Below are 26,593 nucleotides of genomic sequence, written 5' to 3' on the forward strand. Positions count from 1 at the left end.
AGTACGTTTATCCCTAGCTGCTTTCAGTATTTTATTTTTATCCTTGTATTTTGCCAGTTTCACTATGATATGTCGTGCAGAAGATCAATTCAAGCTACGTCTGAAGGGAGTTCGTCTGTGCCTCTTGGATTTCAATGCCTTTTTCCTTCTCCAGATCAGGGAAGTTCTCAGCTATGATCTCTTCAAGTATACCTTCAGCACCTCTCTCTTCCTCCTCTGGAATCTCAATTATGTGTACATTATTGTGTTTTATCGCATCACTTAGTTCTCTAATTCTCCCCTCATACTCCTGGATTTTTTTATCTCTCTTTTTCTCAGCTTCCTTTTTTTCCATAATTTTATCTTCTAATTCACCTATTCTCTCCTCTGCCTCTTGAATCCGGACTGTGGTTGCTTCCATTTTATTTTGCAGCTCATTTATAGCATTTTTTTAAGCTCCTCCTGTTTCTTAGTCCCTTGATCTCTGTAGCAATAGATTCTCTGCTGTCCTCTATACTTTTTTGAAGCCCAGTGATTAATTTTATGACTATTATTTTAAATTCATTTTCTGTTATATTGTTTAAATCATTTTTGAGCCAGAATATATTGTTTAATTGTTCATTAGCTGTCACTACTTTCTGGAGTTTCTTTTGAGGAAAATTCTTCCATTTTGTCATTTTGGATAGTCCCTGGAGTGGCGCGGAACTGCAGGGCTCTTCCTCTGTGCTGTCTGGAGTTACTTGTGTTGGTGGGCGGGGCCACAGTCAGACCTGATGTCTGCCCACAACCCACCGCTGGGGCCACAGTCAGACTGGTGTGTACCTTATCTTCCCCTCTCCCAGGGGCAGGACTCACTGTGGAGTGGTGTGGCCCTTGTCTGGGCTGCTTGCACACTGCCAGGCTTGTGGTGCTGCTTCTATGGGATCTGGCGTATTAGCCTGGGTGGATCTGCAAGGTGCACAGGGGCGGGAGAGGCAGGCTCAGCTCTCTTTGCCAGTGGTTCACTTCGGGAGGGGTCCTGAGGCACCGGGAGGGAGGCAGACCTGTCGGAGGGATGGATCCACAGAAGCACAGCGTTGGGTGTTTGTGGTGCAAGCAAGATCCCTGACGGGAACTGGTTCCCTTTCGGATTTGGGCTGGGGGATGGGTGAGGGAGATGGAGCTTTCCAGTGCCTTTGTTCCCCGCCAAGCTGAGCTCTGTCCTCCGGGGCTCAACAACTCTCCCTTCCATTGTCATCTAGCCCTCCCACTCTCCAAGCAGAGCTGTTGACTTATAACATTCCAGATGTGAAGTCCTACTGGCTGTGAGAACTCACACAGTCCAGCCCCTCTGCTTTTGCAAGGCAGACTCAGGGGCTCTGCCTTGCTGGGTGGGCTGGCTGCCCCTCCACTGCCCTGGCTCCCTCCCACCAGTCCATGTAGCGCACACCGCCTCTCCACCCTTCCTACCCTCTTCCGCGGGCCTCTTATCTATGCTTGGCTCCCGAGAGTCCGTTCTGCTAGTCTTCTGGCAGCTTTCTGGGTTATTTAGATAGATGTGGATGGAATCTAAGTGATCAGCAGGACACAGTGAGCCCAGCATCCTCCTAGGCCGCCATCATCTTCCTAACTTCGATTACTTTCTCTTTATAGTAAGTCAGGTAGTGTCAGTCCCCAGATTTTGTTCTTCAGTATTGTATAGGTTATTCTGGGTCTTTTGCCTCTTTCTGTACACTTTAGAATTAGTTTTTGACGTCCACAGGGCATCTTTCTGGGATTTGGATTGGGATTGCATTGAATCTGTAGATCAAGTTGGGAGGAACTGACAGCAACATTGAATTTTCCTATACACAAACATGGACTATCTCTCCGTTTCTTTAGTTCTCCTTTGATATCTTACATCACAGTTTCCTAGCTTTTCCTCATAATACATCTTGTATATAAATGTATATATATAAATGTGTATATATACATATGTATATAAATGTGTATATATACATATATATAAATGTGTATATATATAAATACATAAATATATATATAAAAATGTGTATAAATGTAAATTCTGCCTTTGTTATATGTAGTGGTCTGTAAATGTTAGATCATGTTGTTGATGTTCAATTCTATAACCTTGATGTATTTTTGTCTACTTTTTTTATTGTGAGAGGAATGTGAAGTCTCTAATTGTAAATGTGGGTTTGTCCATCTCCTTTCATTTCCATCAATTCTTTTTTTTTTTAAAGATTTTATTTATTCAAGTAATCTCCACAAACAGTGTGGGGCTCGAATTTATAATCCCAATATCAAGAGTTGCACACTCTTCCAACTGAGAGTTGGAGTGCCCCCATCCCATCTTTTATATATTTGAGACCCAGTTGTTAGGTGAATTTACTTGTAAGATGCTTTGGTGTTCTTGTTAAATTGATTCTTTTAACATTGGTCAATCACCTTCTTTATTCCTAGTGACTTTTTACTTGTGTGGTAGTCTATCTTATATTGATATGGTCTCTTCTGTTTTCTTCTTAGTGTTTTCATGGTATATCTTCTTCCCCAATTTTAACTTACCTACATTACATTTAAAGTTTTTCTTTTTTTTTTTTTTTTAGATAGAATGCAATTGTGTCAATTGTCAATCTGACAGTCTTTGTCTTTTAATTGGTATGTTTAGGCCATTTATGTTTAATATAGTTATAGATATATTTGGATTTAGGTCTACCATTTTATTATTTTCTGTTTTTCATTTCTTTCTCTTTTCACCATTTATAAGGTAAAAACTATCTACTTCCCTGAATTACTTGATGGATGTAACTGATACCCCTTCATCTCAGTGTGAGCCAGTCAGTCCTAGAAATCCAGCATTACTTACCTATCTGCCCTAGAGTCTGTGGTATTTTAGGATTTCTTTTGTTAAATGGAAAATTTCTCCCAATATGGTTTATTAGGTTTCATTGTTTAAAATAATACTGGAAGAATAATGCATTTAGAATATCATGCGGAGAACAACACACTTGAAAAATTTGTACTTCAGTCTTGGTGTAGATCAAACATGACATGCTCTTCCTAATTTCAGGTCTTTTTGATGAACCATTGAATTACTATCTTTCAGTCTTTCCTTCAAGTTTCTAATATTGAAACACATGTTTATATCTTTCTCAGTATGAGGGAAAAGGCCATACCAATGCTGGAGATGCAATATATGAGGTAGTAAGTCTGCAGCGACAGTCTGAGAAGGAGGAACCGGTCACTCCCACTAGTGGAGGGGGTCCCATGTCACCACAGGAGGATGAAGCAGAAGAGGGTAAGAAGTGAAACTTAATCAGTTGTCTTTCTATATATAGCTGCTTTATTTATAACCCTCACAGGTGTGTGTGTGTGTGTGTGTGTGTGTGTGTGTGTGTGTGTCGGGGGGGGGGGGATGGAGAGAAAGAATGCTGATTTTTCCTAGTTTTTGCTACTCTTAGGCTAGATTCTGCTAGATGCAGAAGAGATTTTGATTCTTCAGTTTCTTGGTTGCATAGTCCCTGGCTCCACTTACGTAACTATTTAAATTGACAGCCTCACTTTGCTATTTTGCTTCCTATTTCATTTCAAATATTAAAAAAAATTTTTTTTAATGTTTATTTATTTTTGAGAGATACAGAGACAGAATGCGAGTGGGTTAGGGGCAGAGAGAGGGGGAGACACAGAATTGGAAGCAGGCTCCAGGCTCTGAGTTGTCAGCACAGAGCCCGATGCGGGGCTTGAACTCACGAGCCGTGAGATCATGATCTGAGCCGAAGTTGGACGCTCAACTGACTGAACCACCCAGGCACCCCTCATTTCAAATATTTTTAAAGTGTTTAATGAGAAGTTTCAACTTCTCTCAAGTGTTTTTAGAATTTTAGTGATATGTCATGTCCTATACTCATTTGATATTATTTAATTCTGACTTGTTTTTTGTTGTTGCCTTATCATTTTACCACTCACTTATTTGAAATAGCATGATATCTGCTCTGTTTACTACATGGATGCTGCTGAGAGATGCTGACCAACCCCATAAGAGTCACACTTCATTTGGCTCTGTGCTCAGTCCTCTTTTTATAGAAATTAGAACTAAATGGCAGATCTTTACTTTAAACCCTTAAATTATCTGCTTACAAGCCACCTGGGTGGCTTAGTGAGTTAAGCATCCAACCCTTGATTTCTGCTCAGGTCATGATCTCATGGTTCGAAAGATCGAGCCCTGTGTTGGGCTCTGTGTTGACAGCACAGAGCCTGCTTGAGATTCTCTCTCTATCACTCTCTGCTCCTCCCCTGCTTGTGTGCACGCGAGTGTGTGTGCACACTCTGTATCTCTCTCTGTCAAAATACATAAATGGACATTTAAAAAATTATCTGCTTACAGGGTAGGATTTGTTAAAAATAATTTCTGAATTGATAGCACCTTTGCAAAAAGCATCTTAGAATTTCTTAGTCTTTCTATGAAACTAGTACTTGCCATACAAATACTAGTTATTTTTGGTTAATATGTATTGAGTGTTTATTACATGTAAACATTATTCTAAGTGTTTAATAAAACTTTATGAAGGTATAATTTGCATGCAATAGAATGTACCCAGTTTATTTTTTTTTAATATTTTATTTTTAATCTCTACACCCAACATGGTACTTGAATTTGCAACCCCAAGATCAAGTCACTTGCCCTACTGACAAAGCTAGCCAGGTGCCCCCAATATACCCAATTTAATTGTATAGTTCATTGAATTTTGGCAGATGGGTACATCTGTATAACCATCACCAGAACCGTAATATAAAATATTTCTATTACCCCCAGATTTCCTTCACACTCCTTCACAAGTCATCCTTTCTCCTCACCTGTGGTTTCTGGCGACCACCAATCTGTTTTCTGTCCTCCTGTTTTGCCTTTTCTACATCTTCATGTAAAAGGAATCTTAATGTAGTCTATGGTATTTAGCCTCTTTCACATAGCAAATCTTTTGAGATTTATCTGTTGTATCAGTAGTTGGTTCCTTTTTGTTGCTGACTGGTAATTTATTGTAAACATATGCCACAATTTCTTTATCACATCAGTTAATGAGCCTTTGGGTTGTTTGTAGCTATTGGCTGTTAGGAATAAAGTTGCTCTGGATGTTTGAGTACAAGTCTTTGCTGAGTATATGCTTTCATTTTTCTTGGGTGAATAGCTAGGAGTAGACTTTTGGTAGGAGAAGTCTTATGGTAAGGGTGTATTTAACTTTATAAGAAACCACTAGGCTGTTTTTCAAAGTAGCTGTATCATCCATCCTTAGCAGCATGTGAGTTAGTTGTTCCATATCCTTATCTACATTTGGCATTGTCAATATTTAAAATTTTAGCTGTTCTAGTGGGAGTATAGTGGTATCTTGTGATATTAATTTGAATTTTCCCAACTGACTCATCATGTTGTTCATTTTTTCAAATGATATTTGCCATTTGTATATCTTCTTGGTCCAACAGTCTGTTCAGATCTGGTGCCCATTTTTAAATTGGGTTGTTTGTTTTCCGATTGATTTTTAAGATTTCATTTCTCTATCTCTGTTTATATAGATAAAAGTTCTTCATTAGATAGGTTTTACAAATATTTTGTCCCATTCTGTAGTTTGCCTTTTCATTTTGTGAATAGTGTCTTTTGGAGAGCAAGAGTTTGTTTTATGAAGTCTAACTTGTCAGTTTTTTTCCTTAATGATTTGTCTGTGATCCATTTAAATTTTTATGCTGGATGTAGTTTAGAGTTCTTTTTTTGGGGGGGGGGTTAAAAAACAAAACCTTATTATCTCTTATGGTTTCTGAAGGTCAGGAATTAGGGAGTGGCTTATGTGGGCAGTTCGGCTAAGAGTTTCTTATGAAGAGTTAAGTGTTGTCTGGGGCTGTAATCATCTGAAGACTTAACAGGGTGGGGAACAAAGGGGCTAATTCATACAATTACCAAAATGATGCTGGTGGTTGGCAAGCAACTTTGCTTCCTCTCCACGTAGGCCTCCCCACAAGGGCTGCTTGGGTGTCCTTTCGGGATAATGGCTCCCCAGATAGCAGTCCAGGAGACCAAAGTGGAAACTGCAGTGCCTTTATATCCTAGCATTGAAGTCATGCAACATCACTTTCACAGTATTCTCTTGATCACAGAGTTCAGCCCTTACTTCCATTGTGTGACTCCACTATATTCTAGACAAGACTCCCAGGAACATTGTTGTGGTCATCTCCTTCCCAGCCAACACAAAGAGGTAAAGACCAGAGATCATTTGCAGGAGAATTTTGGGCCAGACATAGAAACACATTCTTTTCTGGTAAATAAAAACCACAGGACTGTTTGGGAATGTAATTGAGTTATGTTGCTCAAGAAGAAGAACAGTTGTGACAAGCATCTACCAGAAAGGAATTTGAACTTAAGATTTCAGGTAATGTCTTATAAAAATGCCATTCCCTTTAGAAATAAAAAATATATGGAACTAGAATTGGGAGAGAACAAAAATAATAGAATGACAGTTGCTACTCCATAGGAATACATTATATAATTTAAATAAAAATCCCTTCTATCCACTAATTTAAAAGAAGGACAACTAACATGGATTAAGTATCTGCTTTGTAGCACATAATGTATTAGATATTTAATAGATCTAGTTTCATATTTTCTCATATTAGACCTAGAAATAAAGTAAGTATCATCTTTATATAGCATATGAGGAAATTGACTAAAAAAATTGAGGTAAATAATTTGGGGTCAAAGAACTAACAATAATATACAGAATCCGAACTTATGGTAGTGTCACTCTAAAGTCAATGAATTTTCATGACATACAAAATCAAGGTATTCTTCTTTAAACCACTGAATTGATATAACTCTCATTTGCTTAAAAGGTAGTATTTCTCATATTACAGACAAGATATTTTAGCTCTTATGTATTTTAGATCATATTCTACATCTGTCTAATGTCATACACCTTGGCTAGAAGAACATAATGCAACATAATATGAAAATATAATGTGAGACTCTATCTTCCAAATAGCATTGTTTTATGTGAAAGCATTTTTGAAGAGTGCTTTCAGCATACAGATAGTGCATTAAAAAAGAACTTTAGATATAGAATATTTCAGTTATGTCAGCCAGAAGCCAAACATACCTCTTTAAAGGATGGGTTGTAGAAAAACTGATCGGAAGCCAAAATATTCTCTTCAACAGAAATCTTTGAGACACACAAGCACTCCTTTAGTTTATTTTCCATGCATTTTTTATTAAAAACATTTTTAAATATTTATTTATTTTTGAGAGAGACAGAGAGTGCTGGTGGGGGAGGGGGAGAGAGAGGGAGACCCAGAATCTGAAGCAGTCTCCAGGCTCTGAGCCGTCAGCACAGAGCCCGACGTGGGGCTCAAATTCGTGAACTGCGAGATCATGACCTGAGCTGAAGTCGAACACTCAACCGACTAAGCCACCCAGGTGCCCCTATTTTCCATGCGTTTTGTCTGACATATTACTCGATGCTATTCAGGACTTGGAAAGGTATTTTTTGGTTTAGTAGTAATTACCTTAGGTGTGATTTAGAGATTTGAAAGTTGTGCAGATGCACTTTAACAAAAGAGGTGTTTACTTAGGGAAAGCAACATAACTAGAAAACAGATACATTTAGAAGTAAATGACAAACCAAATGATCCCAGTTTTAGCTTGTTATGAATCATCAGAATATTCAGAAACATCCACTGCCAGGATCTTAACATCATGTAGGTAAGCATTGGAAAGGCTATCATTTTCTTTTTAATTCTTTTTAATGTTTATTTATTTTTTTTGAGAGAGAGAGAGAGACAGACAGAGAGACAGTGTGAGCAGGGGAGGGGCAGAGAGAGAGGGAGACAGAATCTAAGGCAGGCTCCATGCTGCCAGCACAGAGCCCAACGCGGGTTCAATAATGTAATGATTGAACAATTCTGTGCATTTCCATTGCACACAACGATAAGTGTAGTCACCATCTGTCACCAAATAACATTATTACCATCTTATTGACTACATTCTCTATGTTGTACTTTTCATCTTCATGACTTATTTAGTAACTGGACTTTGTACCTCTTATCTGTTTTACCCATTCCCATCCTCCCACCTTCCTCCCCTCTGGCAACCACCAGTTTGTTCTCTGTATTTAAGTCTAGTGGTTTTTTTGTTTTGTTTTGTTTTTGTCTCTATTTTTTCCTTTGTTCATATATTTTGTTTCTTAAATTCTACATGACTGAAATCATATGGTATTTGTCTTTCTCTGACTTCCTTCACTTAGCATTGTACCCTCTAGGTCCATTCATGTAGTTGTAAATCATCAGGGCAATGCAAATCAAAACCACAGTGAGTTACCCCTCACACCTGTCAGATTGGCTAAAATGAAAACCACAAGAAATAACAAGTGTTGTCAAAGATGTGGAGAAAAAGGAATCCTCGTGCACTATTGGTGGGAATGCAAACTGGTGCAGCCACTGTGGAAAACAGTATGGAGGTTCTTCAGAAAATAAAAAATAGAATTACCATATGATTCAGTAATTCCATTACTGGGTATTTGCCTAGAGAAAACAAAAGCACTAATTTGAAAAGATATATGCACCTCTATGTCTATTATAGCATTATTTACAAAAGCCAAGGTGTAGAAACAGCCCAGATGTCCACTGATAAATGAATGGATAACAAAGAGGTAGTAAGGGTAGTATGTATATACAATGCAATATCAGTCATAAAAACGAATGAGATCAAGCTTCTTTTTTTGAGAGAGTATGTATCCACACACATGAGTAGGGGAGAGGGGCAGAGGGAGAGAGAATCTTAAGCAGGTTCCATGTTCAGTTCAGAGCCGGACTTGGGACTCTATTCCATGACCCTGGGATCATGATCTGAGATGAAATGAGGAGTCAGATTGTCAACCTACTGAACCCCCCCCCAGGCACCCCACTCTTCATTTTTGATGTAGCCATTTTGACACAGTTCTTTTGACACGGTGGTGTCCAAATGGCTACTTCAAAAATATAAGGAATGAGAGGCAAAAGAGATACATTTGAGAAATTCTGGAGGTAAGATCAAGAAGTTTATAAATTAATTGGATGTCATGAGCAGCAGAAGAGAAAGGAAGAAAAAGAATCAAAGGTTACATCTAGGTTTCTAGGTTAGGTGGCTGGATGATCTTGGTACCAACAAATGAGACAAGGGGAAGAAGAGTGGGTTTCGGAATGAGGGTAAGATTTAGACATTGATGAGTTTGAGCTTACTGTGGAACATTAAAGTTGGACTGTTTTTCAGGTACTAGAAATAGTTTTTAATTATGAGAGAAGTTTAATAGTTAGAGATAAAGGTTTGAGAGACCTCAGCATGAAGCAATGAGAATGGCTGAAATTTCCTTGGGAAACGTGGGAGATGCAGGTTGAAAGTAGAGTTTAGGTGATCACTGACATGTAAGGGGTATATGCAGGAAAAGAAAGCCCAGCTAAAGGATTTGCAGAAAATGATCAGAATAATGTGAGGAAAACTAAGACAGTGTAGTAACAGACGGTGAAGGCAGGAGTGATGTGCAGCATTGCCACGTGTAACAGGGAGGTTCAGCATAATAAGACCAAAAATTGTTCATTGGGTTTGGTGAATTTTAGAGGTCACTGAACCTCTGTGAGGGTGATTTTACTGAAGTTGGGCAGGAAAGTCTTATTTTAGTGGATTGAGGAAGGGGAGACTGGTGTTCTAACCTTTCAAGAAAGTTGATCAGAAGAAGAGGAAAGAGACTGGATTAAAAACATTGGGTTATATTAGGCCAAGAAAGGGGTAAGAAATTTGAGCTCATCTGTAGCTGGAAAGAGCGAGCTAAATTAGAGAGGAGTTACCACTGAATTTGTAACAGTACAGCTTCCTGACAGGCTTCTGTGTCTTCTGCAAATGCTGTTTACTCTGCTTACAGGCTCAGTCCACCTGAGTAAGCGCTTCAACAAAGGCATGTTAACAGTAAAAAGAAAACAGTAATTTTAGCGTACTAGCAGTTTCTGCACTTAGAGATGTTTCAAAATATTTTCTATGACATTTTTTTTAGTAGGTTGCTCAGGCAAATTACATTTAAAATGTATTTAATGCAGAATGGCTGAGTAAGGAGCTTGGCCAATCCATTTATCAAAAAGCAATGATAAAAGTCAGTAAAATTGTCAAAACCCAGCCAGTTTAGGACTTAAGAAAGTGACAAATTATACAAAATGAGAAGTATTCATTGAAGAAAAACTACTGAACTCAGGGAAGAACAGTCTGGTAGCTTAGTCCCTGCAGCTGCTCCCATTCTGCTCATTCCCACCACTGGCTTATTATTGTGGCAGTTGTACAAGGGTGGGGCAAGATGTGAGAGCTAGGAGCTTGGAGAAACCGATCCGTAGAGGGGAGGGGTGGGGCGACGGGCTAAATGGTTGCAGGGGAGTGGGAGATACAGGCTTCCAGTTATGGGATAGATAAGTCACAGGGATGAAAGTTACAGCATGAGAAATACAGTCGGTGATACTGTAATAGCGTTGTATGGTGACAGATGGTGACTTACTTACACTTATGGTGAGCATAGCATTTAACATTGTGTGTCAACTATACTTCAATAAAAGACAGAAAGAAAATTAGTAGTTTTGCTTTAGTTGCTGAAAGGGTTTTATGTGATTTGGAGCAAACATAGAAACCTTGTATTGTTGGAATGTTGTTGGAAACAGTCGTGATTTTTGTGGCAAAAGGATGGCTAATGTTGTAAATAGCATGAGGTTGTAATTCTGGCTGGAGAAAGCCACCGATTGACCAGAATTTTTTTTTAAATTTTTTAACGTTTTATTTATTTTTTGAGAGAGAGGGAGCGAGAGCGACAGCATGAGCATGAGTGGGGTAGGGTCAGAGAGAGAGGAAGACAGAATCCGAAGCATTCTCCAGGCTCTGAACTGTTAGCACAGAGCCCAGTGTGGGGCTCGAACCCATGAGCAGCGAGATCATGACCTGAGCCAAAGTCAGTCCACTCAACCAACTGAGCCACCCAGGCACTCCAGATTGGCCAGAATTTAACAGGATTTAAGGAATAAGTGGGCTTTCCTAAGACTGTACATATCACTGGTGGTCTGGAAGACCCTGTATATGTGCAAGGCTGAGCACTCTGGAGGGACCAGAGCGGGCCCTAACTAGTCACATATCTGTTCTGGACCTGAGGTCTTACATGTACCTGACCGAATTGTGTTTCCAGAATTCTGTCTCCTAAATGGTTTTGCCTTTCTTTTCTATTCAATGGAGAGAGGCTATACTTCAAGTGGACTAGGTAGCTGAAGACTGTTTCTTCCCAAATCAAGCTGTTGGTTTTCCCCTGTCATCAGGTGGCATTTCCTAGGCTCCAAATCTGAGAATCCAGAAGCCTACCTTTATCTGACTTTGTCATTCCTTGTACTGGAGTATTGTCTTAGCTCCTAACTGGTTTCCCCCCTTCCACCTTTGTCCCTACCAGCCTAGTCTGTGTTCCCCACACCAGCCATACATGTTCTTTTGAAATTTGTCAGATTACTTTACTTCTCCTTAAAATCCCCCACTGGCTTCTCATTTCACTTAGCCAAAAGTTCTTTTTACTATGGTTGACAGGGCTGAATGCAGTCTTGCTCTGATTTTCACCTTAAAAAAATTTTTTTTTTAATTTTACATTTCTGACCTCATTCTCTACCACCCCCTCCCTCCCACATGCCACACTTGTCCTTTTGCTGTTCTTCAGACATAGCAGGTGCACACTTGCCTTGGGCTGTGGTGCTTGCAGTCCCAGCTGCTGGCTGGGACTCTCTGTCTTAGATTGCTGCATGGTTCCTTCCCTACCCTCATTCTAATTTTTCCTCAGATGCCACCTTCTCATTGAGATCTTGTCTGCTCAGTAAATAGGATGAACACTAATAAACGAATGAACAAATAATTTTAAAAAATATATAATATTTATTATAATCGATATAATGTTTTTCCTTTTATGATGCTTGAAAATGATTCAATGGTAAGAAAGACTAGAAAAACAGAGGCAACATTTCTGGATTGCATTTGAAAATATGCAAAAGTACATAAAAATTTCAGTTTCATATTCTTATGTATATGGTCTGAAGAATAGGTCATCAGATTTCTGTTTTCCTCTAAAATTCATTTCTGTTCTTAACAATTTTTCGCTATTTGAGATGTCACCTCATCTTTTGAAAATCTATTAGCTATCACCTATATTTAAAAAGTTACAAAAATCACAGAGTAGGAAGTAATAGTTTCTTTTATAGATCAGGCATTTCATACATTTTCAATATACTTTATTATTAGTTCTGTAATTGACATTTCTGTCAACGCAAACATCAAAAGTTAGAGCTGGAGGTGGCATAGAAATGTTTTCCTGCTCGGGGGGAATAGGAGTATTCTTTTATTTAATTATTTCCAACAATTTGCCTGTCAAAGCAAAAGTGGAAGTTCAAGTCACTCTAAATTGTCTTACCTTAGCCTGTAATTTAACTAAAAAGGGATGCAGATTCAAAAAGACTAAAATTGCTCTTAATTTCCTGGGAAAGATCTAAAGTAAAATGAATTAAGGTATCTTGGCATATTTTTCAAATGCTGTTCAAAAAATGAAGTGTGTTAAAGGGGATTAATTTGAATGCAAAGGAATCTTAGCAGAAAGTTAAGTCCATCAGTGCAACATCATAGGGGTTATTTTCAGATTACCTTGTCACCTTTCCAGACTCCTACATATTCTGAATTGCTCCTGCTTTTGAAACTTGGTACTGCTTCATCTGTATTTCAAACTGGCTTTCTGTTTATTGACGTGAAGCTTGTATTTAGTTACTTGTAATCTGGATAGTATGTTACATGAAGGCACCAGATGGCAAATACAATATGATTTCCTTTAAGACACATGCCCAGGTAATTGTAAAAGACCAGACTCACAGTAATATTGTGTAAGCCTCACTCCTGGTTGTGCTTTTTATGTTCAGTATAGTCTGCAGTTTTTGAATTTGGATTGGTTCAAATGCTATCTAAAAAAAATTTCCTCATGGTTTAAATGATTGTTAGTGGCCTATTACTACTCCTAATCATAAATACAGAGCAAAATAGTCTCAAACTCCATTATTTTCTTTTAATTTCTTAACTCATAGTCTGATCAGAGAAAAGGCAATTACAAACAGCTGTTACCATAGAAACCAGTTTGCATATACAAAAATGAAAATTTTGTATATTTAAATGAAGATAGGCGATTAGGAAAGAAATTAGGAGAATGTGATGATCATATAGTACTTATGTGTGGCAAGAACCAGCTAAAGAAGTGCTTCTCAAACTTGAAATGTGTATGTATGTTACCTGGAGATCTTGTGAAAATGAAGTCTTATTTCTTAGGTCTGGGGTGGGGCCTGATCTGCATTTCTAAACAGATGTCCTGTCAGACACCACTGCTTTTGGTTACACCACACTTTGAGTAGCCGGATTTAAATTGCCTGCTTATATTAATTCATTTAATCCTCACATCACCCTTATAAGGCCCATACTATTACTATATCCATCTTGCAGATGAGCAAAATATGTTCTGATAAAACATTCCTGGCATACTAGATACTATTTCTTTCATCATTGTATGTGTTGTATGTGTGAGAGAGAGAGAGAAGCAGAGGGATGGAGGAAGGAAAGGACTTTATAATATCATTTCATCTTCAGCATTTTAAATGATCTATGTCAACAAAATGATTAAAAATATATTTGATAAGGGAAGGTATTTAAGAGAAAGTGGAGGGAAAGGGTGTATTCATTTTCTATTGCTCCATAACAAGTTAGCAAAAAATTTAGTCACTTTAAACAACACACATTTATTATCCCACATTTTCCATGCATCAAGAGTCTAGGCGTGGCTTAGCTGGCTTCTCTGTTCAGCATCTCATGAATCCAAAGTTTCAGTCAGGACTTCAGCCTCATCTGAGGCTTGGGGTTCTCTTCAAAGCTCATGTGATTCTTGGCCGAATTCATTTTCTTGTAGCAGTAGAACTCATGGTGACTTCTTCTTCAAGGCCAACAGGAGAATCTCTGGACTCTTAAGGGAAAGCTTGAGCCTTCTTTTAGGCATTTACCGGATTAAGCCAGGCCCAGCTGGGATCATCTTGCTTTGATGATTTCAAAGTCAAACTGGTTGGGAACCTTATATCTGCAAAATCCCTTCACCTTTGCCTTATAACACACCTAGTCATAGCCATCATATTTATAAGTTTTACCTACACTCAAGGCTAGGGATTATACAGGATATGTACCCCAGGAGGCAAGACTGTTGGGGGCTGTCTTAGAGCTGCCTATCACAGAGAACTATGTAACAAAAATAAAGGAAACTTTTCATTTTCTTTCTTTCTTCTTCTTCTTATTTTTAAATTTCTTTATTTTTTAAAATTTACATCCAAATTAGTTAGCATATAGTGCAACAATGATTTCAGGAGTAGATTCCTTAGTGCCCCTTACCCATTTAGCCCATCTCCCCTCCCACAACCCCTCCAGCAACCCTCAGTTTGTTCTCCATATTTATGAGTCTCTTCTGTTTTGTCTCCCTCCCTGTTTTTATATTATTTTTGTTTCTCTTCCCTTATGTTCATCTGTTTTGTCTCTTAAAGTCCTCATATGAGTGAAGTCCTATGATTTTTTCTTTCTCTGACTAATTTCACTTAGCATAATACCCTCCAGTTCCATCCACGTAGTTGCAAATGGCAAGATTTCGTTGATTGCCGAGTAATACTCTATTGTTTATATATATACCACATCTTCTTTATCCATTCATCCATCGATGGACATTTGGGCTCTTTGCATACTTTGGCTATTGTTGATAGTGCTGCTATAAACATGGGGGTGCATGTATCCCTTCGAAACAGCACACCTGTATCCCGTGGATAAATGCCTAGTAGTGCCATTGCTGGGTGGTAGGATAGTTCTATTTTTAGGTTTTTGAGGAAACTCCGTACTGTTTTCCAGAGTGGCTGCACCAGCTTGCATTCCCAAGGAAACCTATCATTTTGAAGCACCTGTTAGGTAAAGCCACTTTTACGTACATGTTATCTTGCCACCATGACTATGGAAGATAAGTACTATTAATTCATTTTACATGTTTATATTTTCATTTCTCCTATTGGACTGGGTATTAGGATATAAAATATACAGTATTAGCTAAACAAAAAATTATCTAAACGCTCTTTAAAACAGTACATGATGAATTGCCAAATGAGTTGTAAGAGCATTGATTGGTGTAGGTTTCCAGTGTCTTTTTCAAGTTATTTCTATTACTTGTATAGCCCTCATCATCTCTGCCTGTTAAAGCTAGGGTTCAGCTATCAGCTTAAATGACATTTTCTTTATGATACTTCTTATCCCCAGTCAGAAGCGATCTGTTTTTCCATGAATATAGAATTCTATAATTTTGCTTATTTATCTTTTGATGACATTTATGATATTCTATGTTAAATTACAGTCACATGTGCCTTCTTTTCCCTACTTGACCGTAAATTCCTTCTGACAAGCTTGGATCTTTATTCATTCTGGATCTGTTCTCTGTCTATCAGAGAATTTCAACACAATGGGTCACCAGTAAATGGTAGCTTTCATTCACTTTCAAGTGATTAAGTCAGGGGAAATGTGAGTGAGTTAGTAGGATTTGGAAGAGTAGAAAGTAGGAAGCCATAGCATTCTGGCATTTGTGAAAACCATAAGTATGGATGCATGCAGAATCCGCAGTGTATCTGTGAGACATGAGTGAGAGGTTAGAGAGACAGGTCGAGACCAGGCCTTGGAGGCCCTCATTGAAAACATTAACACAGCATTGACTTTCACTGTATGAAGCCATGAAGAATCATTGAGGGATTTTGAGCTAGGGCATGGAATGAGTCAGGATTTGAGTTAGGAAGATTAAGTGGGCAGTAAGCTATGCAAAATGCAGTTAGGAACAGTGGAGAGGAACCTGTGATTATATGTCTAATTTGAGGAGATAAAGCCTGAATCAGGGTGCTGATCCTGGAAATAGAAACTGACTGATTTCAGGGAAATAATTGACAGGAAAAGGTGATGAGTCAGACTTGTCTTTAATTGCCATCTTCAGAGGCTCAGTGCTGGGTTAGCTTGCCCTGGAAACAAGCATCTTTGTATATTAATTTTGTTCATTTATTTCGGGAATATTTTGTGTATCTACGTATTTTTAGCACTGCAATTTGTTCCTTAAAGGAACTTAGACTTCCTTTAAGGTTAATGTTTTATATGGGAATAAGCACTTAAAATCACTGCAGAAATTAAGTAACACTGTGAAACATCACAGTGTGTATTGCATTTGACCCAAATATAATCAAGTTCCAAATGTGTGGCTTAGATCCCAGGTCCTGTGAGATCGATAAAGATTGTCATTTGGGCTCTTGATGTTTCCCCTGCAGATAACCATTGGTGTCTCAAACACCTGCAGTCTAACCATTGGATGCTTGAGTAGGATTCAGCCCCATATCAACTGAACTTCAGTGTTTAGTATTGATTTCCTCTCCTGTGATTTGTATTTCATTTAAAAGCCTAAAATACAAAATCATGGTGCTTAATTCATGATTATAGTCTGTTGAGTCTAATCTTATTCCACCTCAGTTGTACAGTAACCTTTATATGTTAAAATACAGCACCTCCAAAGAATGACAATCTAGCATTCAGTAGAAAGTAAACTACTGTCTCAAATTTCTGGGTTGCATGTCTTCTACCAAAAAAAAAAAAAAAAAAATTCTCATGCCATTTTAGACAGTAATTAATCTTTCAGTTTGAAAAAGAATACATTTTAATAATTTCTTGCAGCAATATTTTTGTGCCTGTCAAGTTTATTGTCCTGTCCTTAACTGGAATCTAGTATTTTTTTTTAAGTGATAAGATTCTTAAATTTGGTAGATTGAAATCTGATGTTATGATAATGATTTCTATTATATTTAAATTGTATAATATATAGCCTAGTCTTTTATGTGTCCTTTTATAAGTCCTTTTATAAGTCCTCACTTTTCATAAAATTGATTGTTTTTTTTAAATGTATTGGGCATTTGAAAAAATCATCTTTAATATTTTGAAGCAAATAGAAATGAATGGTTGCTCTGCAGGGGTCCTGGGTCTGGTGAGCTATGGCCTACTAGCCAGAGCTGCCCTACAGTCGAGTTTTGTTGTTATGGGTTCTGAGCTAAGAATAGATTTTATACTTTTAAAGTATTGTAATAACCACAACCCTGCCCCTATGCCCCCCCCCCCCCCAAATAAAGAAGTGGAAAGAGAAGAATAGAGCTGAAAATATTTACCATTTGGATCTTTACAGAAAAGTTGGTTAACTCTGATGGTCACAGCGTATTTGTAAATAGCTTTAAGTATGTTTTATGTAATTCCTAAAATTCTGTGGCGTGTACTGTTATTTCCATGCTTTCTCTGTGTATGGAGCATGGGGTCACTGTTTTAGCTAAAGTTACTTCTTGTTAGTTGCGTTTGTCACATAATAAATGCCAAAGGGCAATGTATTAGTGCTCCAAAGAAAACTCTTCTTATACACCTTTGCCACATGTAGTAAAATTGAAGTAAAGTTTTAGCGTTTTTCTAGTGAGAAGTATATAAAAAAATGAAATTAAAGATTTTTTTTTTTGCATTTTGAAATGACCTTAAGTGGGGCAACTCATATTTCATGCATGGACTTTGCTGTTAACAGAAAATATATTTGAAAGGAAATATGAGAAATAGCAAGAAAAAAAAAGTGCGCTACCGTTACTGTTTCATCATATAGGTGTGATGGAAAGCCCATGCGTTCCTCATGTGGTTATCTCAGTGTGCCTAAACGCTTTGTTGGTATTGAAGTATATTTGCACTCCTTGGTTCTGTTGGCAAATCCCAAGTATTTACTTACTTCAAACTATCATAAATGGATAATCTGATAGAAAAAGTACCTCTTAATGTTATAAAAATATTTCTTATATTGTTATTTAAGTACTTTCAGGGAAGATTGATCTTCAGCATTAATATAGTGCATAATTTGGTTAGAAAATCAGTCTTTTTTTTTTTAAATTTATTTATTTTGAGAGAGAGAGTGTGTGTGAGTGAGCTGGGGAGGTGCAGAAAGAGAAGGAGAGAGGAAATCCCAAGCCGGCTCCATGCTGTCAGCATAGAGCTCGACGTGGGGCTTGATCTCACAATCCAGGAGATCATGACTTGAGCAAAATCAAGAGTTGGATGCCCAACCGACTAAGCCACCCAGCTGCCCTGAAAATCAGTCTTAAAGACAATTTTACTCAAAAGATTTTTTAGAAATATATTGTATGAACTTTAAGTTTTAACTTTATAGTAAGGATAAGATTGTGAATATGGTAAGTGTGAGTTGTGATTTTTTTTTTAATTTTTCATTTTTTTTTAATTGAACATTCATTTTTGAGAGACAGCACAAGCAGGGGAGGGGCCAAAGAGAGGGAGACACAGAATCCGAAGCAGGCTCCAGGCTCTGAGCTGTCAGCACAGAGCCCGACATGGGGCTCGATCTTGTGAGCCATGAGATTATGACCTGAGCTGAAGTCACATGTTTAACCGACTGAGCCACCCAGGAACCCCGAGTTGTGACTTTTTGTACTGTATGCTTTTAGGAGAGAGTTTAAGTGTTTATTTTAAAATGCTCCTACCTGGTTATTAAACTTTTATAGGTTTGGTTTCTCTTGGGGCTTTTTGGGTTTTTTGTTTGTTTGTTTTCATGCTGGGGTAAATTTTGGTTCTTTTAGTACTTTGTAGGTATATTAACTGAATGAAGCATTATTATTATAATGATACAGTATCAAGAATTAAGTGATCATGTCTCCCCTTCTTTTTTTTTCTAATTAAAAAAAATGGTCATTTCAAAAGTTAGAAAATTAGTTTGAATTAACTCACACTCTCATGGGAAGTTATCCCTAGTTCTTTCTTAATTTAGTGCTATTTTCATGTTACTCCAAAATGCAGGCTGCTGTCTGTGTCATTTTTTTAATGCTGGTGCAGTAAAGGCTTCACATTTCCCAATGCCTAAATTCTCTCGAGTGCCAGTTAATGTGATGCTTCTTTGCCTGGCTTAATGTCTGCAAACTTCTTGAAAGTTAGAGATTAATATTAATATATAATTTATCTTAGAGACATTGTTGAAATGCTGCCTTTGCAATTTTCCTGTGAACGCTTTCTATAAATATTATATAATAGGATGAAGATTAGAGAGGAAAGAATATTAGAAGATAAGAGGGAGGTTGAACTCAGTAAAATTTGGTTATGCAAATTATTGGGCATGGCACACACCAGACTAGAGCTACACCAAGTTTGGATGAAAACTTGAGCACTTATGTTTCTTGCTATTCAGAGTTTCCATTACATACAAAGGTGTTTTTATTTGAAATCCCTAAAATTTAACTGAGATAGGCTTTTGCCATTCTTCACCTTTGAAACTCCTTTTTCTTAATTTAATTCATACAATAATTGGGAATTTAGGGAAAATCTTTGGTATCTGAAGTTTTAGGTTAATACAGGATTTCATTCTTTTAATTTAATTTAATTTTTTTATTAAAAAATTTTTTTTAACGTGTATTCATTTTTGAGAGACAGAGACAGAGCGTTGAGTGGGGGAGGAGCAGAGAGAGAGGGAGACACAGAATTCGAAGCAGGCCCCAGGCTCTGAACTGTCAGCACAGAGCCCGATGCGGGGCTCCAACTCACTGACCACAAGGTCATGACCTGAGCTGAAGTCACGCTCAACCGACTGAACCACCCAGGCGCCCCTTGATATTTCTTTTTTAAGCAACATAATTACTGCATGACCTGAGTGAGGATTTTAGGTTTTGTTTTAATGAAATATATTTCAAGTGTTCAAGGATCTCACACATATACATGCAAAGCAATTATATTCTAAATAAAGTTGTACACTGGTACTTTTCTGGGGATGGGAAGCCTTAATTTAATCCTATAAATGTCTTTGTTGATAGTAGGGCTGATCTTTAAATGATAGATAAATGAACTTTGTACTTGAAGGGTCACTAAAATTAGCTAAATGCCATAGAGTATTTATAGAAATTTAACTTGCAATTATTATTATTTAAAAAAAATTTTTTTTTTCAATGTTTATTTTTGGGACAGAGAGAGACAGAGCATGAATGGGGGAGGGGCAGAGAGAGAGGGAGACACAGAATCGGAAACAGGCTCCAGGCTCTGAGCCATCAGCCCAGAGCCTGACGCGGGGCTCGAACTCCCGGACCGCGAGATCGTGACCTGGCTGAAGTCGGACGCTTAACCGACTGTGCCACCCAGGCGCCCCTGACTTGCAATTATTTTTGCAAATATTTTTGCAAATATTTTTACATGCAATTCTATTTTCCTAAGTGGTTCAAATAAAGCCTGTGTTTGAACAGTTTGTCTAGATATCCAGCATGTTAAGAGAGAGATAAGAATATTCACAATGGCTGCAACTTAATATGATATCAATAACATTTTAAATGGTAGTCTAATAAAGAGAGGAGAGTGGTTAGAAACAGTCTAGTGTTCTCAAAATAATTGTTATTGTTGACAAATGATGATTTAAATGTAAAAGAAAGACCCCAAGTAGATTTTCTCTGAGATAAAGTTCTTTCTAGCAAATGTTGTTGATGTTTGTCATTTTAATTGTATTGACAACATGAATCATGTAAAATGGTTTTGACTGTTTTTGAAAATCATTTACTTAAATCTTTAAGACACTTAAATAAGTTAACAGAACTACTGAAAAATTGTCTGTGTAAAGCCAGTCACTGTTTTATGACTTGGGAAGATAAGCAACTTTGTATTACTTAGAAAACAAACAGAAGGGGTGCCTGGGTGGTGCAGTCAGTTAAGTGTCATGCTCTTGATCTCTGCTCAGGTCATGATCTCACAGTTCGGTTTGTGAGTTCAAACCCCGCATTGGGCTCTGTGCTGATGGTACTGAACCTGCTTGGGATTTTCTTTCCCTCTGCCCTCGCCCCACTGGTGTGTGTGCTCATGCACTCTCTTTCTCTCTCAAAATAAATAAATAAACTTAAAAAAATTTTTTTAAAGAAACCCCAAAAATACATGGAGCTTTCTTTCTCTTTTTTTATTGTTAAAAAATTAGAATAGATGTGAAATGGACTCTGACTGCCCACCAATTCTAATTCTCAGAAGGAATCTTTTAATGGTTCAGCTTTTTCTGAAAGGAATATTGTGTATATATCCTGTTTGGCAACTTGCTTTTCTTGTTAAACAGTCTATTTATGTATACTACGTTAAACTATTTCCCACTCATTTTAATTGCATAATATTCTGTGGCATGGATGTAGCCTAACTTACTTTTCCAGTTCTCTTTTTGAAGGTTCTACAATTTCTATTTTTCTTTTTCGCTGTTTCAAATATTTTGAAGAATAGTCTTCCTTGTATATATATGTGTGTGTATATATATATATACACACACACATACACACACACACACACACACCATGAAGCAGAAATACAGATTAGTAGAAATTGCTGTGGTTTGCACAACCTGGCTTTCAATAGGTACTATTAAGTTGCTCTCTAGAAAGACTGCAGATATGTATTCCTTACAGTAGTGTATCTGAGCTCCCCCTTCTTCAAATTTTCACCCCAGGTACGTATAATCAGTCTTACAATGTTTACTATTCTCATTGGTGGTAAATAGCATCTCATTCTCTTTACATTTCCCTGATTACAAGTAAGGCTGAGCATATTTTGTATATGTTTATTAGGTTTTAATTAATAAAAATTAATTAAGTTTTAATTTTGTAAGCACCTCCATGATAGTTAAACTTCACATAAACTGCTTTTCCTGTCAGAGATTTAATATTTCATAATACTTACAGTCAAATTCTAAAAATCTCATTTGGTTTATATATTTGCCAGCATAGTAGTCTCAGGAGAAGTTGGGAAGAAAGCATGATTTTTGTAGCATGGGGGAAGAGTCATGAAACACTGTTCACTTGGACTCAGTCTTTGGGATTTTTATCTGTTGAGTGGTGTATATTGTCTTGGGATTCCAGCATACCTTGGTTATACAAATCAAAAGTACTAGGAAATCCAGAAATAATCCTTCCTATTTGATGGGTGGGGATTTTCTCTTCCCCTCAGATTCTCTCCCTCCCTCTCAGAAGTTTACTGGGTACCTGCTCTTTCAGCAGTGTGGTCACTTAGGACAGCTTCATTTTTGATCAGCATCTGCTTCACTTGGTGTGGTGATAGTAAATCGAATCAAAATATATTTGTGTTAGATGAAAACATCTTAATCATGCTTCAGCTGGCTGAAGAAATGTAAATATTCTGGAGGATGGTCGCTAGTGAAATCTGGAGACCATACAGTAGTGGTCAGTAGTGTTAAGGTATAGAAGGTGCCTAAAAACATAGTACTTGAGACTTATTTTTGTGATAGTCCCTGGAGACTGCTTCCATGATGTAATAATAGCAATAATAGGACTTAACCTTTATCAAACATTTATACATGCCTGAGAGTATTATCAGCATGTTTGGATGTTCTCCATATTGTGAAGTCAGCCCTTTCTGGCATCTGGACTTTTATTGCCGTAAGTAGTACTAGGTGGTCTATAGTTGTGCAAAGCCTGCTTCAGAGACCTTGTGTCTTAGGAGGGTTTGTGTAGCCACTATACCCGCTTTTGCTGCCAATTTAATGATTAGGATTCAGACTAAAATACTGTAGTGACCACCTGGGTGTGATCATTCACACACCCTGACGATATTGATACAGCTGCATGTTTTCAGTGAATCTTTGAATTAGAAGAGATCCTAGGGTCATCCACTGCCTCCCCTCTCCTAAAGTAGAATTCCCTTAATGCTTGGCAGGAGGGACCTCCCCCATGCTTGTGGGTGAGAGACCTCCCACAGAGGTCTCTGTGGGAACAGGTTGAGTCACAGATTCGCAAGGCAGTTAATTCCACTTTCTAGTTAACAATAATGGGAAATATGTATGAAGAAACTATGTGAATTATGTTTAATTATAATACCAGCCTTATAAGTTAGTTTTTTTCACATTTATTTATTTTTGAGAGACAGAGCAAGACAGAGCATGAGTGGGCGAGGGGTGGGGGTAGGCACAGAATACGAATCAAGCACCAGGCTCTGAGCTGTCAGCACAGAGCTCGACACGTAGCTTGAACTCATGGACCGTGAGATCATGACCTGAGCCGAAGTCAGACACTTAACCCACTAAGCCACCCAGGCACCCCATAAGGTAGTTTTTTTAATCAAAATTTTTATTATAGAAAAGTTGAAGATAGAGAGGTAAAGCAGTTTGCCCAGGGTCACACAGTGTGTGAATATTTTTCTTGCTAATATATTTCCTTTCTTTTTCATGCTTAGACCTTGCTTAAATTTCCCTTTTCCTCCACAGGCACTGCCCCATTATAAGTGAAGGCAGAGTATGACAGAATCACATTGTTTATCAGCCTTGTGCTGGGGTTTGGGATGAAGCCAGAAAGCTGATGACAACTGTGACTCCCAGTATGTGTCTCTGGGCAGGGCTTGGGGACATAGGTGTCTGAGGAGAAGACTTGAGGAGAAACCTGCTAGTTGGTGGGTTCTCTTTATTCAATCTGTTACAGTCAGGAAAATTTTGATAACCTCAAATAATTAAAATATTTAAATTTTGGAGACTGGCAACAAGTTAGGCATTATATGTTTTGCTCAGAAGATGTACTCAATAAATGTTATTTGAATTTATTTATACTGAACTATCTCATTCATAGTTCTGGAGACTGAGCCCCTGAGATAAAGTGACAGTGTCAGGACCAGAATCTAGGCTCCTGATTACTTTAAAATTGTATTCTGTGAACAATTAACTCCTTTAACTGAACCAAGACTGAGAGCTCATTAACTATTTGCAGAAAGATTGTACAAGTAATTCATATACCATTCCTGTAGCAGTAGTCAGTATTAGGAAGAAGAGGGCTTAATTTTTCACTTGGAGAAATGATGACTCTTGTCACACTAGGGGGATGTGGTGTTCCAATGATTTGAATATGGCATTGGGAGTTGAATGACTCAGATCTCTTATAACTACAGGAAGAAGGCTGAGCTTTCTGAAAACTTAGTGCTAAAAATATCACACTGGCTTTAATTTTGGGGCTGGAGTAAATATTTGTAAAATGTATGTCAGCAGAAGGGCCACACAGTATCCTACTGTCACTATTTTCATGATACTGTAAGTAGAGACAGGCAAATTAGTTAATAAAAATTCTAAGTGGTACTCATTTGAGCATACTAAAATATTTTGAGGGTTTTTTTTTAAATACAGAAAGTTTGTTATAAAAAAACCCAGAAATTGGCTTTAGATAATTAGAGATTTAATTTATCCTTTCTCTTTGTATCAAAACCACAGACAAATTTTGCAGAAGAGAAATAAGGGTTTTAGATCTTACAAGTCTCTTCAGAATTACTTGCTTTTTGTATTTACCTTCCTTTCTACAACTGTCATGACTCTCTAGTGCTGGTTTTCTTTTGCTTCTACCGTTCTGTGGCTTTGCTTGTCCACTTACCCTCCCTTTCCAGATCCTTTTTTCCATCCTTCTTACATTCAATTATATTTAAAGCCTGTTATAGACAAAGCACTGTACTAAATGCTTAGAACCAGGACCTGTCTTCAAGGAGCTTGCAGTCTAGAGGTAGAAAGAGATATGTGTATGATAAATCAAGATAGAGTAGTTAAGATGGTGGATTAATAGGAGGACCCTAGGCTTGTTTCAGCTCTCCAACACAGCTAGATAAATATAAAATCATTCTTAATACCCAAGAAATTGACCTGAGGACTAACAGAACAAACTGCACAACTAGAGAGAGGGAAGAGGCCACATTGTGTAAGGTAGGATGTGTGGAGATGAGATTTGGGGATTTGAGAAATGGATTGCAGGTGTTGCAGAGGGGAGGGAACCTTGGTTACAGATAGAGGCAAGAGAGAGAGAGCAAGAGAGGGAGAGAGGAGGGCACAGGGAATGCACAGGGAAATACTTTTCCAAAGCAATTGACTGGAAAAACAAGAGGTGCTGAGTTTTGTGAGTTTTTACATCCAGGGGGGCTCAAAGACTGGAGTTTTAGAGGTCCGTGGTGTGGCTGGTGTGGAGCCCTGAGGACGCTGCTCTGTGGAAGAAAGAGGGCAAAGAGCCTAGGGGCAGATGGCACAATCTGAGGATCCCCTGGGACACTCTGGGAGAGACAGTTCCCCTTTCTGGAGTGCATCTGGGAGAGGTGGCATTGCCTCTCCGGGGACAAAAGAGCCCTTGAGCGCCATTAACCGCCCCCCCCCTCCCCCAGCCCCTCAGCATAGGTGCAGAGACACCTGCTGAGGGTGGCTAACTTGGACACTGGCTCTTTGCTACTCTTCACTCCAAACTCCACGCCCCTGTGTTTTGGTGTGACTGCCCTTCTGGGACAAATCTTCATTAGTCCCAGCATAGTGAAACCCTCTGCTGGAGGACCAGTGCAGGTCCATGCCATGCTGGGTCCTTAAAGATTAGAGTTTTTAAGCCAGCTGGCTGCTTGGGATAGAACATGGGTGTACTACATTGTTGGACAGGCAGGTGAACTAGACACAGGGTGAAGACAGGGATCTGAGGGATGCCTGGGACACAGGAAGGGAGATTGCTCTTCAGGGAGGGCTTCTCGGATAGCAGGGGCACAAACTCCCCTCTCAGGGGATGAGGAAGGGGTCTGGCACCATTCTCCCCCCCCCAATCCCCCGCCCCTCAACATAAAATAACTTGAGTAAGCAGCACAGTGCCAACACTGGCAACTTAAGTCACTTATACCAAGCCCTGCCCCCTTGTGCTCTGCATGTGCTGCTTTTCTTGGGCAAGTGCAGTGGGCCTCTCCCAGAGAAGACCAGCACAGACCCCTGCACACACCATGTCTACTGACCATAGAGTTCTTCAAAGCTTCAGCTCTAGTGGAAATAGCATCAGGTCATTTTTAACATAGCACACCTGGTTAAACTCAGCACACTCTGGCCAAAATCCAAACACTTCCTACTAGAGACAAGGAGAAACTATAGAGGACTGATGTGAGGGAAGGAACAGCCAAAACACAGCAGCAGAATGCACACCACATATACCAGGCATACCTCCTGAAGTGGTAGGCCCTGGAAAGTATATGACCTTTTCTTTATAAAGCCGTTTCTCTCAGGAGCAGGAAACATAATGGAAAGGTCTTGTCCAGGAATCTAATCAAAACAGATATAAGTAATATGCCTCATCCAGAATGTAAAACCTCAATCATAAGGATACTAGCTGGGCTTGAGAAAAGCATAGAGGACACCAGGGGAGTCCCTTATCTCATAGATAAAAGACCTAAAAAGTAGGTGAAAATGAAAAAATGCAATAACAGATTTGAAACTAACTGGATGTAATGACCACAAGGAAGGAAGAAGCAGAGCAATGAATAAATGATATAGAAGATAAAGCTATGAAAAATAATGAAGCCGAAAAGAAGAGGTTAAGATAATTTTTGGATCACAACTATAGACTTAGGGAACTCAGTGACTCCATAAAGTGTAATAACATTTGGATCATAGGAGTCCCAGGAGAAGAAGAAGAGAGGGAAAGAGGGACAGAAGGTTTATTTGAGAAAATTATA

At 38.3% G+C, this 26,593-nt stretch overlaps 1 protein-coding gene across 5 annotated transcripts in view; it reads left to right on the forward strand.

Annotated features, from left to right (window-relative positions):
- RABGAP1L (RAB GTPase activating protein 1 like) overlaps nt 1–26,593 on the forward strand; it is a 765,564-nt gene that overhangs the window by 170,859 nt on the left and 568,112 nt on the right. For 4 of the 5 annotated variants that reach the window (XM_047840290.1, XM_047840291.1, XM_047840292.1 and 1 more), the window contains one exon: nt 3,115–3,256. The exons of the other annotated variant lie outside the window; for it this stretch is intronic. In XM_047840290.1, the coding sequence (XP_047696246.1) occupies nt 3,115–3,256 (142 nt within the window). The remainder of the gene's footprint in view (nt 1–3,114; nt 3,257–26,593) is intronic. 5 annotated transcript variants of the gene reach the window in all.

This window comes from Prionailurus viverrinus, chromosome F1, assembly GCF_022837055.1.
Source record: "Prionailurus viverrinus isolate Anna chromosome F1, UM_Priviv_1.0, whole genome shotgun sequence".
NCBI classification, from domain to species: domain Eukaryota; kingdom Metazoa; phylum Chordata; class Mammalia; order Carnivora; family Felidae; genus Prionailurus; species Prionailurus viverrinus.